The sequence below is a fragment of the Scyliorhinus canicula genome, chromosome 16, assembly GCF_902713615.1.
Source record: "Scyliorhinus canicula chromosome 16, sScyCan1.1, whole genome shotgun sequence".
NCBI lineage: Eukaryota > Metazoa > Chordata > Chondrichthyes > Carcharhiniformes > Scyliorhinidae > Scyliorhinus > Scyliorhinus canicula.
In genome coordinates this window covers 56696995-56710398 of record NC_052161.1, presented here as the reverse complement: position 1 = coordinate 56710398, position 13404 = coordinate 56696995, and the positions used below count along the sequence as shown (strand labels likewise).

The window sequence follows — 13404 nt, the reverse complement described above, 5'->3', positions numbered from 1 at the left end:
AAGGGCAGCACGGTGGCCTAGTGGTTAGCACAACTGCCTCACGGCGCTGAGGTCCCAGGTTCGATCTCGGCTCTGGGTCACTGTCCGTGTGGAGTTTGCACATTCTCCCCGTGTCTGGTGGGTTTCGCCCCCACAACCCTAAAAATGTGCAGAGTAGGTGGATTGGCCACGCTAAATTGCCCCTTAATTGGAAAAAATAATTGGGTAATCTAAATTTATTTTAAAAAAGAAAGACAGAGATAGAAAGGTTCTTGATTAATAAGGGGATCAGGGATTATGGGGAGAAGGCAGGAGAATGGGGATGAGAAAAATATCAGCCATGATTGAATCGGCGAGCAGACTCGATGGGGCAAGTGGCGTAATTCTGCACCTCTGTCTTATGGTTTAGCTAATCTTACAGAATGAGATGCGAATAAAAGCGAAGTGTGTATATACCATTAAAGTGATTAATTCTTACTGTATAAAGATTGTTTACTGCAATCCTAATAATGGGCGGAATTCTCCGCTCCTGCGATAAATCGTGAAGGCCGTCGTGAACTCGGCCGAGTTTCACGACGGCCTCGGAAGCCGCTCCTCTCACCTTATTCACCTCCACCCGGGGGCTAGGACTCCGTAACTCTCGGCCGCCAGGCCTTGACTCTTGCATCAAGGCGGTGCACCGAGAATGACGCGACGGCGGCGCCTAAGTGACGTCAGCCGCGTATGCGCAGGTTGGGCGGCTCCAACCCGTGCATGCGCGGCTGACATCACGACGGCTGACAGCTCAAACCCACGCATGCGCGGTTGCCGTCTTCCCCTCCGCTGCCCCGCAAGGCGTGGCGGCTTGAGCTTGCGGGGCGGCGGAGGGGAAAGAGTGCGTCGCTTTGAGACGCCGGCCCGACGATCGGTGGGCACCGATTGCAGGCCAGTCCCCTCCCGAGCACGGCCGTGGTGCTCACTCCCCTCTCCGCCCCCACAAGCCTCAAACCAGCATTTGGCGCCCATGTTCACGACGGCAGCGACCAGGTGTGGTTGCCGCCGTCGTGAACCGGTCGGGAATGGCAGGCCGCTCGGCCCATGCGGGCCGGAGAATCGCCGGTCGCCGTGAAAAACGGCGAGCGCCGATTCTTCCGAGCGGGGGGTGGGAGAATCGCGGGGGGCACCGGGGGGGGCGTATCGTGAGTCGCCCGGCCCTCCCGCAATTCTCCCACCCGGCGTGGGGAGCAGAGAATTCCACCCAATGTCTCCATCACCACTTGTGCCAGAATTACTGTTAGCCTGAGGATTAATATTTTATGTAAAATTCTTCCTCACATCATTTCTGTTCTGTTCTAGTAACACGTGGTTCATTCCCCATTGTTTAGTTTCCCAAACATAACAAAAATTTGTCAATTCAAAATACACTAAGTTATTGCAAGGCATTTATTGGGGGCTTGCGGTGTGAGGAGTGGTGTGCTTATGGATCTTTAGGAGAACGCTCAAATTACTTCTCACTTCTCCATATTTTTCTTCCCTTCACAAAATGTTGAGGGGTTCTCAATTTAGGCTAATGGACACACTGAGCCACAAGGTTACCTGTGGCAGCAACGTGAGCTTAAGGTTACGCCCTTGGATGAAATAATTGGTACTGCTAATTTCCAGAATGGTTCTGTGACTAAAATATTATACATTGTTCCTCGTATCACTTTATGAACAGCTTGCTTTTTATGTTGGGATAATCTGAATACATTATCCAAAAGGTATTCTGAAATTGTAGTAGGGAAATTAAATTTGAAAGAATAAACATAGCATCCAAATTCCAAAGTGTCTTGTTTATCATGATGAGGGATTTATGATTGTATGCATTTTTATTTAGTGCTTGGTTCAAAATATATCTGCATGCCAAAGTGCTTAGTGTAGTTTTGCTGCATCTACTCTGGTCAAAATGAAAATGACATAGTTACCACGGTTGCTCTCACTCTGACTTTGTGTCCAGGAGCAGGTTGCATGTCAATCTCCACAGCCTTAATAGCCATGGGTGGTGTACAAAAACAATTTTATAGAAATAACCTACTAAAGGTGTCTATATATGCATCGTGAAATTCAGTTTATTTGGTGTAGCACGGCATCACAATTGTTGGTATGAAATTGGTTGATTCGCTGGGGAGTAACATGATTCTAAACGGTGCTGAAATTTCAAACGGTCGAACAACATTGTGTTCCTTTACATTTATAAACAAACCTTTTCTTAGCATGTCCTTCCATCCTTCGTTCTACAGAAATCCTTTTAAATTTGCTGTGCCCATTTATACTGTTCACTTTCAATGGTCTTCCCTGGTAACTTACTCCACACCCTGGGATGGAATATATCCACATGAATTTCCAATGGAGTGCATCCTGCCAAAATGTAATTGTATTTCTCTAATCAGGTGCTGAAGACATTCCTTGCCTTGCGGATTAAGGAAGTGGAAGTAAAAAAAGATTCTGAAGCCATCGCCCCGAAAAAAAGATTCATGACATGCAAAGAGAAGAGGAAACATCTTTCCAGAATGCAGCGAAAGGTAATGTTTCCACAATACAAGAGTCATCCAGACTCAACGTGAGCTCCCTTCTCTCTCCACAGATGCTGTCAGATTTCCTGAGATTGCCCAGAATTTTCCATTTTTGATCCAATTCTTGTTGCAGCACCAGGCAAATGTGTGGAAGTGTCCATTTATTCATGTTAAAATTATTGTTCCTAATGATTTAACAAGTAAATCAATTTGTTTTTAAAATGTTTATTTTTTAGTGGAAAAAAGCAGAGGAGAAACTAGAGAAGGAACTTCTTGAAACAGAAGCTTCAGAAAGTAAAGATAAAAAACTAAAACTGGTAAGTGGTTTCTGTGTTTAAGTACTCGGTATATCTATATCCCTGATGTGCTCCTAAATAGCAACAAGTTAAGTAGATCAAAAAAGTACTGAAATTTTAAAAAGTGCTGTCACAGCTGGAGTTCTGCAAGCTATTAATCTGCTGTTCAAATTGCTTGTGAATGGAGGTAATCAGGTCGATTTTAAAAGGTTGTAAAAGAGTGAAATATATACAAAGTATATGATACCACAGTAAAGTGCTGGAATGTTTGTGGTGAAACAGAAAATCCCTGAACTGATGCAAACAAAAAACGACTTAAAACAGGGGTGGGCAAACTTTTCCGTGCAAGGGCCACATTCAGAAATTCACAATTCACAAAGGGCCGCATAGTATATTAAGTAAAATAATTACTTCACCCGGTTATGATTCTGGGCGCCTCATATAGAACATAGAACAGCACAGAACAGGCCCTTCGGCCCTCGACGTTGTGCCGAGCAATGATCACCCTACTCAAGTCAACGTATCCACCCTATACCAGTAAGTAACCCAACAGCCCCCCCGCATTAACCTTAAAAAAAAATTTAAAAAAAAAAAAAAAAAAAAATTTTTAAAAAAAAATTTTTTTTTTTTTTTTTAATGACTTGGTGGGCCGCAGAAATACCTTTGGCGGGCCGCATGCGGCCCGCGGGCCGTAGTTTGCCCACCCCTGACTTAAAACATTAAAACTGAGCTACACGTGACAGGCCAGCAGAAAATATAAATAATCATTTGACATCTCTAGAACTGCGGTTGGGGAAGTTCTGTATGTGGTTTGGGGGAGTAGGATTGTGGGAGGCTGGAGGGGATGGTAATTGGGGGCCTGGCAAGAGCCCGCAGAGGTGGGGGGAGTTACGTGGGTTGGGGGGGGGGGGGGTGCAAGATGTTTCAGTGCAATAGATACTCAAACTAGAAATGGTTTTAGTCCGTCAAGCTTTTTCTGGGTAACAATTGCTGTATGACAAATGCATGATTGGAAGTTCTGCATTGGGGAGGGGGAGCATCTTTGGGGTACACCCCTAGGTTCACGAGTTCAGAAGTTACAGAATTGTTTATAGTTAGTTGTGATCATGAAATTCCTTTTACAAAGTTTGTTGAGCTTCCTTAATGGATTTTAATTTTAATTAGTCCAAAGTAAGATTTTAACAATTTTCTCTCTTAATGACAGCACACTGACATCCTTAACATTGTGTTTCTGACGTACTTCAGAATCCTAAAGAAAGCACAAAAATCATTACTTCTTCCGGGTGTTCTGGAAGGCCTTGCCAAGTAAGAGAACACATTTATTTTTATATTGCAGGGACACTGTTCAAACTGAGAATTCCAGCATTGGTGTTGAAGTTTGTGATTTTATCTCTTGCAATTGCCTAACAAACCACCTCCGATCGAATGTATTTTCAGTGTTCTTTCCAAATATGGAAACTAACCTTATCAATGTTCCCTCAGATTTGCTCACCTCATTAATGTGGAATTCTTTGATGACCTTCTGGTAGTTCTGTATTCTTTGATTGACTCTGGGGTGAGTGCAAGTTACTCCAATATATGATGGATTTTATCTTGTATATCAGTGGGTCAGACAGTTTGCTCTTGTATTGATTGCTTCGTGCCTTTAGTCTGAACTTCCCTTTCTTGTTACAGACTCTTAATTACAGGGAATGCTTTCATTGTATTCAAGCTGCCTTTCATGTACTTTCTGGTCAAGGTAGGCCCCTTTGAGTAGATTTTGAGCTGTATTAAATTGTAAACTAAATATTTCACAATGGATCTGATCATCATTCGCTTCTCTTTTTCTTAAACTATTTGGGATTAAACTTATTCACAATTCTGCATCTACAAATTCAATTCTTTCAACTTTTCATTCTGTCCTTCAGGTGATGTGCTGAATATTGATCCAATGAAATTTTACACTCACCTTTATAAGATGTTGTTTGCGCTACATGCTGGTAAGTTAAAGTTTCAGTCATTTAAAAACAATAATAATAATTAACAAAAAGCAATGATGTGACAGGTGAAGTGCTGCATTTCAATCCAACCAGAATTTTGAGTTTCATTCCCCAAGAACGGAATTCGAAGTAAAGTGATTCATACCTCTTGAATTTAACTCATTGCACAACATTGGAAATAATTTTTCCAAATTCCTAGAGATTGTGCCATAAGCAAATGAAAGGTTTGTATGTAAATTTTGGAAGCTAATTAATGTACGATGGCTATTTAGTCTTATATGGTTTAGCTTTCAGGGGGAAAAAATGTCCCAAAATTGAGAATGTATGGAGATGAGAACATCATTGTCGGTGAATATTTGGAAGGTAGGAAATAGGACATGGATAACACTTTATTCTCTTATTAGTGGGATAACACAGGTGGTGTTCCACAGGGAATCTGTATTAGGCCCTTAGTTTTTCTCTGTATATATTAATGACTAGGATGAAGAAAAAATATTAATTATATATCTTAGTCTGCAGGTGGAGCTTAAGTTAGCAGGATTTTGCAAAGGATATGCAAGTGGATGACTAAGTGAGGAAGCAAAGCAATGGAGTTCCATGTATAGAGGTGTGAGTTCAGTCACTTTGGATCTAAGAAAGCGAAACTGGATTATTTTCTTAGTGGTCAGGGCCTAGGACCTGTGGGAGGACAGAAGCATGTTGATGTCCATGTACACAACTCACTAAAAGTATAGTACAAAAAGTAATCAAAAGTACCTCGGCTCCGGCTGTGACCAGATCACATCAGGAATCAGTTTTGGGCACAAAGGCTCAGGCTAGCCACTACGTTTGGAAAGTATATAGCATGGATTCACCAGAATGGTATTGGGGCCTTATAATAAACTTGGTTTGCATACCATTGGGTTTAGACAGTGGTGGGATGATGATTGAGACTTTTAAATTAATTATTGATCAGCAAGACCATTTAGTGTTGTCGGTGAAAATTCTAATTCGGACATTTAGCAGTGAAATTGGGAGTCATTCTTTTACAGAGAGGGTAGAGGAAATCTCCCACAAAAGACTCTGGATACTGGGTCAAATCAAATTTTGAAAGAGTTTTGTTCAGTAAGGATATCAAAAGATACGTGGCAAAAGTAGGCAAATAGATTGTTGTACAGACCAGTCAACATCTGGTTGAATGGTGAAACAGCCCTAAAGAATTATTATTTCTATGCCATTATGAAGAACAAAAATATCAGTGAATATTTTGTTGGAATCTGCTAGTTCCTCCCATTACAATGGTTTGAAAGATCATTAGTTTGAGTTGACTCACTTACAAAATTCTTTCTTTGATTCCAGGTTTTATACCAACCTGCTTCATTGTCTTTCTAAATTAAGTTGTCAGTTTGTTAAATTGAGTGATTTGTGCTATGAGTCATGTCTAATATCAACTAGACTGAGAATGCTGATGCTTATTTATTGGTGGACCCTGCAACAAGATCAAGATCACTTTACCCAATCTAGCACAAATGAAGAGACAGTTTGGTACTTCTCAGCTTCTCTTCCTTGACTTTTCACTATCATCTTTGGGAACGGTGGACTTCGGGTTGCGCTATGCCTCGGTAGGCCGCGCGGTCGGCAGCTCCCACCGATAACGGACTTTCGGGCCCTTTTAAGGAGCTCAGGCAGCATTTGGTCGACGAATCCCGGTGTGGGAAGGAAGCAGTGAGGGACCCCCAGCACTGTATGGAGTGGACCAGGAGCGGTGCGGTCAAAAAAGTGGCTTTAGGGAATAGAGGAGAGCGGGCGTGAAAAAACAAGATGGCGGCGGGCAGGGATCAGACAGCGTATCCCAGTGGTCTTGGGAGCAGCAGGAGATTTTAAGAAGCTGCTTTGCTGACTTGAAGGCGGAGATGTTGGCCTCTATGAAGGCATCGATTGAAAGGTTGGTGGAGACCCAGAAGATGCAGGGGACGGCGATCAAGGAGGTGCAGCAGAAGGCCTTTGACAATGAGGACGAGATTCTGGGCCTGGCGATCAGAGTGGAAGCGCACAAGGCGCTGCACAAAAAATGGCAGGAGAAGCTGGAGAACAGGTCGAGGAGGCAGAACCTGTGGATTCTGGGTCTCCCTGAAGGTGTGGAGGGGTCGGATGCTGGGGCGTATGTGGCCACGATGCGGAGTACGGTGATAGGCGCGGGTGCCTTCCCGAGGCCCCTGGAGCTGGATGGGGCGCACAGAGTCCTGGCCAGGAGGCTGAGGGCGATGGTGGTGGGGTTCCACCGCTTCACCGACAGGGAGTGTGTCCTGCGATGGGCAAAGAAGGAGCGGAGCAGCAGGTGGGAGAATACCGAGATCCGTATTTATCAGGACTGGAGTGCAGAGCTGGCCAAGAAGCGGGCAGGATTCAACCGGGCTAAGGCGGTCCTCCACGGGATGGGGGTGAAGTTCGGGCTGTTACAGCTGGCGAGGCTGTGGTCACATACCAGGACCGACACCACTATTTTGATACACCGGATGAGGCGTGAACTTTCATCAAAAACGAGAAGTTGGACTTGAATTAATGGCTTGCGGTATGTTATGGGGGATGTTGGTGAGGGAGAGGGGGCGATGTTTGTTTGGGTGGGTTTTTTCCCCACGTTTTCTTGGGACTGTGTGGGCCCGGGGCCCTCGGGGATTGGTGAGGTCGCAGTTGAGAGGAGCTGCGCCACAGGGGGTGGGGTCGGCCCAGGCAGGGAGCGTGGCTTTTTTCCACAAAATGGTGGGGGCGGTGCCCGAAGAGGGGGGGTGGTATTGTGTTCGATGTCCGCATTGGCTAATATGGAGTGGAGGGGGGGGACTTTCTTTACCCCACTTTGGTGAGGGGAGGGCTGGAGATTTGGATGGGAAATCCAAAGGAGGATTGGAGGCAGTGGCGGGAGCGGCCGGGGTCAGCATGAGTCAGCTGACGTACGGGAGTGCAATGGGTGGGGTAGGGGGGTTAAGTAGTTGCTTGGCCGGGGGTTGGCGGGGGCACTGGGTTGCTGCTGTGCTGATTGAGGGGGAGTTGATGGTAAGAGGGAGAGTCGGGGTGCGGAGCCTCTGCCTGGGAGGCTGGAGACTGCAGGAGGTGCGGGCACATGGCTGGCCTAAAAAAAGGAGATGGCTAGTCGGCGCGGGGGCAGATAGCCCCCCGATCTGGCTGATCACGTGGAACGTGAGAGGCTTGAATGGGCCGGTCAAGAGGGCCCGGGTGTTTTCGCACTTAAAGGGGCTGAAGGCAGACGTAGCCATGCTGCAGGAAACACACCTGAAGATCGTGGATCAAACCAGGCTGAGGAAGGGATGGCTGACAGGTTTTTCACTCTGGGCTGGATGCAAAAAGCAGGGGGGATCGCAATCCTGGTAAGCGGGTTGCATTTGAGGCGGTGGGTATTGTGGCGGATAAGGGGGGGTCGATATGTTATGGTGAGTGGCAGGCTGCAGGGGGCCCGAGTGGTGCTGGTGAATGTGTATGCCCCAAACTGGGGCGATGCAGGGTTCATGAAGTGGATGTTAAGTCGGATCCTAGATCTGGAGGCAGGTAGTTTGATAATGGGGGGGGACTTCAATACGGTTCTGCCCCCGGCACTGGATCGGTCTAGATCGAGGTAGGGTAAGAGGCCGGCAGCGGCTAAGGTCCTGAGGGGGTTCACGGACCAGATGGGGGGGAGTGGATCCGTGGAGATTTGCCAGGCCAAGGGCGAGGGAGTTTTCCTTCTTCTCCCATGTGAACAAGGCGAACTCTCGGATAGATTGTTTTCGTGGTAAGCAGGGCGCTAATCCCGAGTAGAGGGGGCGGAATATTCGGCCATTGCGATCTCTGGCCATCCATGCACCGCACTGGGTGGACCTGGAGATGGGGGAGGAGAGAGGCCAACGCCCCGCTGTGGTGAATGGATGTGGGACTACTGGCGGACGAGGAGGTCTGTGGGTTGGTCCGGGGGTGCATTCAAAGATATGTGAGGCCAATGATAATGGGGAGGTGTCGGTGAGTGTGGTCTGGGAGACACTGAAGGCAGTGGTCAGGGGGAGTTAATCTCAATCAGGGCCCACAGAGAGAAGAGGGAGAGGATGGATGGGAGAGATTGGTGGGGGAGATACTAAGGGTGGATAGGAGATATGCGGAATCCCCTGCAGAGGGGTTGCTGAAGGAGCACCGGAGCCTCCAAACGGAGTTTGACTTGCTAACCACGGGGAAGGCTGAGGCCCAGTTAAGGAAGGTACAGGGAGCATTGTATGAATATGGGGAGAAGGCAAGTCGGATGTTGGAGAATCAGCTGCGGAAGAGGGAGGCGACTAGGGAGATTGGGGGAATTAGGGATGGGGGGGGGGGAAACACGGTGCGCAGTCCAGCTAAAATAATCAAGGTTTCTAAGGACTTTTATGGTAAATTGTACGAGTCAGAACCCCCGGAGGGGGGTGGGGGAGGGGATGCGACAGTTCCTGGACCAACTTCGGTTTCCAAAGGTGGAGGAAGGGCGGTTAGAGGGATTGGGGGCCCCGATTGAGATGGAGGAGCTAGTTAAGGGGTTGGGGAGTATGCAGGTGGTCTGGATGAGTTCCCCATTGAGTTCTACAGGAAGTACTTGGAGCTGTTGGGCCCGCTGTTGCTGAGAACCTTTAACGATGCGAAGGAAAAGGGAATCCTTCCCCCAACAATGTTGCAGGCTTTGATCTCGCTTATCCTCAAGCGTGATAAGGACTCATTGCAATAGGGCTCCTATAGACCGATTTTGCTTCTCAATGTGGATGCCAAGCTGTTGGCCAAGATCCTGGCCACTAGGATTGAGGATTATGTCCCGGGAGTGATTCGTGAGGATCAGACGGGGTTTGTGAAGGACAGGCAGTTGAATACAAATGTGCGGAGGCTCCTGAATGTGATCATGATGCCCTCGGAGGGGGGAGACGCAGAAGTGGTAGCGGCAATGGACGCGGAGAAGGCTTTTGATCGGCTGGAGTGGGAGTACCTGCGGTAGGTGTTAGGCGGATTTGGGTTTGGGGAGGAATTCATGGGGTGGGTCAAATTGTTGTACCAGGCCCCGGTAGCGAGCGTTTCGACGAACCGGCTGCGGTCAGAGTATTTTAGGTTATATCGTGGAACGAGGCAGGGGTGCCCTTTGTACACCCTGCTGTTTGCCCTTGCGATTGAGCCGCTGGCCATGGCATTGAGGGAGTCCAGAAACTGGAGGGGGTTGGTTCGGGGAGGGGTAAGAGCATCGTGTCTCACTATATGCAGATGACCTGCTTTTGTACATTGCGGATCCGGTGGAGGGGATGGGGGAGGTCATGCAGGTTCTTTGGGATTTTGGAGACTTCTCGGGATACAAGCTAAATGTGGGAAAAGTGAGCTTTTTGTGGTGCATGCAAGGGGCCAGGAAAAGAGGCTGGGGGAGCTACCGCTCAAGATGGTGGAGAGGAGCTTTTGGTACTTGGGTATCCAGGTGGCCAAGAGTTGGGGGGGTCTTGCACAAGCTCAATTTAACGCGGCTGGTGGAGCAGATGGAGGGGGACTTTAGGAGGTGGCGCATGTTGCCACTCTCCCTGGCGGGCACGGTGCAGTCCGTAAAGATGACAGTTCTCCCTAGGTTTCTTGTCGTTTTCCAGTGCCTGCCCATTCTGATCCCCAAGTCCTTCTTTAAGCAGTAAGCAGGTAACAGGAGTATTACGGGATTTGTGTGGGCAAATAAGACCCCGCGGGTTAAGAGACTGTTTTTGGAGCGCAGTCGGGGTGGGGGGTTGGCGCTGCCGAACTTGTGCAGCTATTACCGCGCAGCCAATGTGTCTATGATTCGGAAATGGGTAATGGAGGCAGAGGGGGCGGCGTGGAAGCAGCGTCCTTTATAGATACTAGCTTGGGGGCACTGGTGATGGCACCGTTGCCACTTCCGCCGACGCGGTATACCACGAGCCTGGTGGTTGCGGCGACGCTGAGAATTTGGGGGCAGTGGAGACGGCATAGGGGGGAGGTAGGGGCCTCAGTCTGGACTCCAATCCTCCAGAGGTTCGTTCCAGGTAGGATGGATGGTGGGTTCCTAAGGTGGCATATAGGCGGGAATCAAAAGGATGGGGGACTTGTTTATCAATGGGACCTTTGCCCGTGTGAGGACGCTGGAGGAGAAATTTGGGTTACCCTCGGGGAATACCTTTAGGTACATGCAGGTTCGGGCGTTCGTGAAAAAGCAGGTGGGGGAATTCCTACTGCTGCCTGCCCGAAGGATACAGGACAGGGTGGTCTCGGGCGCGTGGGTAGGGGATGGCAAGATATCTGAAATATACCAGGAGCTGCAGGAGGCAGAGGAGGCCTCGGTGGAAGAGCTGAAGGGCAAGTGGGAGGGGGAGCTGGGCGAGGAGCTGGATGAGGGCCTGTGGGCTGACGCCCTGGGCAAGGTCAATTCCTCACCTTGCGCCAGGCTTAGCCTGATTCAGTTTAAAGTGGTGCACCGGGCGCATATGACAGGGGCGAGAATGAGTAAGTTTTTTGGGGTAGAGGGCAGGTGTGTGAGGTGCTCGGGGAGCCCAGCAAATCATGCCCATATGTTCTGGACATGCCCGGCACTTACGGAATTTTGGAAGGGCTTTGCAAAGGCTATGTCCAGGGTCTTGGATACGCGGGTAAAACCGAGCTGGGGGATAGCAATATTTGGGGTATCGAATGATCTGGGAGTGCAGGAGTCGAAAGAGGCCGGAGTTCTGGCCTTTGCCTCCTTGGTAGCCCGGAGAAGGCTCTTGTTAATGTGGAGGGACGCGAATCCCCCAAGCTTGGGTCAGTAACATGGCAAGGTTTCTCAGGTTGGAGAAGATAACGTTTGCCTTGCGAAAGTCTTTGCAGGGGTTCTCCAGGCGGTTGCAACCGTTCCTTGACTTTCTCGCGGAACGTTAGGTGGAGGTCAGCAGCAACCCAGAGGGGGGAGGGGGGGGGGGGGTGTGGGTGGGTGGATGGATTAATTTCATGTTATTTATAAGGGGCGGTTGCCCCACTTTGCTTTGTTTGTTAAATTTTTAGTTGGTTAGATGGTTAAGTTGTTTTTGTTGATATATTGCTTTGTATTCTTTGCATTATTTTCTCTTTTGTAGTGTTGTAAAACTTATTGAAAAATTTGGAAAACATTTTATAAAAAATCTTTGGGAATGGTGATTAGTAATTACTAATGCAGTGCGTGCAAAGATGTTGAACATCAAATTGAGTAATTTTGGTCCTCCTGTCCTATGTGAATATCGCAATCTTAAAGTTGTTCTCAAAAAATACTGCTTTGAAAGTTGCTTGAACATTATTGATCTGTTTTTCAGGAGATACAAATGAAGATGTTTTGATTATGCTGCAATGTATAGATGTGATGCTGACAAAGCGCCGAAAACAAGTTTCTTTACAGCGTGCTATTGCTTATGTTAAGCGTCTGACTATTCTAGCACTTAATGTTCTACCCAATTCAACAATCGGTATCTTGGCAACAAATAGAGTGTTAATGAATGTAAGTACTTTCTTACTGGGAGTAAATGTGCTATTATAACTGAGTTGAGTTTACGACCTGTGAGCACCTAACATCTTGTCCATACCTTTGCCACATTCGGACGATTCCATTGTTTCTGACTTGCCCTTTATCCTGCACCCTCTTAAAGCTTTGGCTTATCCAAAACTCTTGTTTCACAATATCCTGTTGGAATCAAATCTTATTCACCCACCATGTCTGACTTTACTGACCTCCATTGGCCTCTGGTTCCCCATGGTTATTTTTATTTAAAATGTTCAGCCTTGTGTTGACATAATTTTATGGATTCGATCCTTTCTGTCTCCATAATTTTGGGGGCTGGTTTAACACAGGGCTAAATAGCTGGCTTTTAAAGCAGGCCAGAAGCACGATTCAATTCCCGTACCGGCCTCCCCGAACTGGTGCCGTAATGTGGCGACGAGGGGCTTTTCACAGTAACTTCATTTGAAGCCTACTTGTGACAATAAGCGATTTTCATTTTTCATTTTCATTTCTCTTGTTCGCCCTTCTCTCTCCCTCTGACTCTGGTGGTTCATTCATCTCCCCACCCTCCGTTCACACCTACCATCGACACCGAGTCTTTTGTTGTTGTCTCCACGTTTTAGAATTCCCTAGTAAATCCCGTTCGCCTCTCCAAATCCCTTCTTAAAACCTACTACTTCAATTATGGTTTCAATAATCCCTTAATATTTTCCACTGACTTTGCAGTCACTTTTCCTTTCCCTGCTGTGAAATGCCTTCGGATGAATTTTCTTAGCTTTGAAAGTACTATAAATAAGTGTATATTGTTATTGCTATTATGATATCGATTCTTGAAAATGCAATTCTCAATTTAACAACATATGTACATTATTTTGAATTTTTTTGATGTCTGGCATTGCTCAGTGAAGGTTTTTGTAGTTCCTCAAGTTCTAAAATTAGCCACGCTGGTAGGATTATGACGAGTCCTCTTGACATGTCACCTTTCTCTATGGCAGGATTTGCTGATAAAACTTGCATCTCTATTCTCAAAAAAATGTAATTGCACAAAGTCGGAGTTAGAAGAATCCCATTGTGTGATAATGAAAACAAGTAATTGTTAATGAGAAACCAAATTACATACTAGTGGTTACCGTTGATTGAACTTGTGTGTG

The 13404-nt window shown here is 47.1% G+C and overlaps 1 protein-coding gene across 1 annotated transcript in view; it reads left to right on the top strand.

Annotated features, from left to right (window-relative positions):
- noc3l (NOC3-like DNA replication regulator) overlaps nt 1-13404 on the top strand; it is a 67998-nt gene that overhangs the window by 52314 nt on the left and 2280 nt on the right. The window contains exons 11-17 of the mRNA XM_038822405.1: nt 2388-2519; nt 2747-2827; nt 4011-4111; nt 4289-4361; nt 4481-4544; nt 4714-4785; nt 12072-12253. Coding sequence (XP_038678333.1) covers nt 2388-2519; nt 2747-2827; nt 4011-4111; nt 4289-4361; nt 4481-4544; nt 4714-4785; nt 12072-12253 — 705 coding nt within the window. The remainder of the gene's footprint in view (nt 1-2387; nt 2520-2746; nt 2828-4010; nt 4112-4288; nt 4362-4480; nt 4545-4713; nt 4786-12071; nt 12254-13404) is intronic.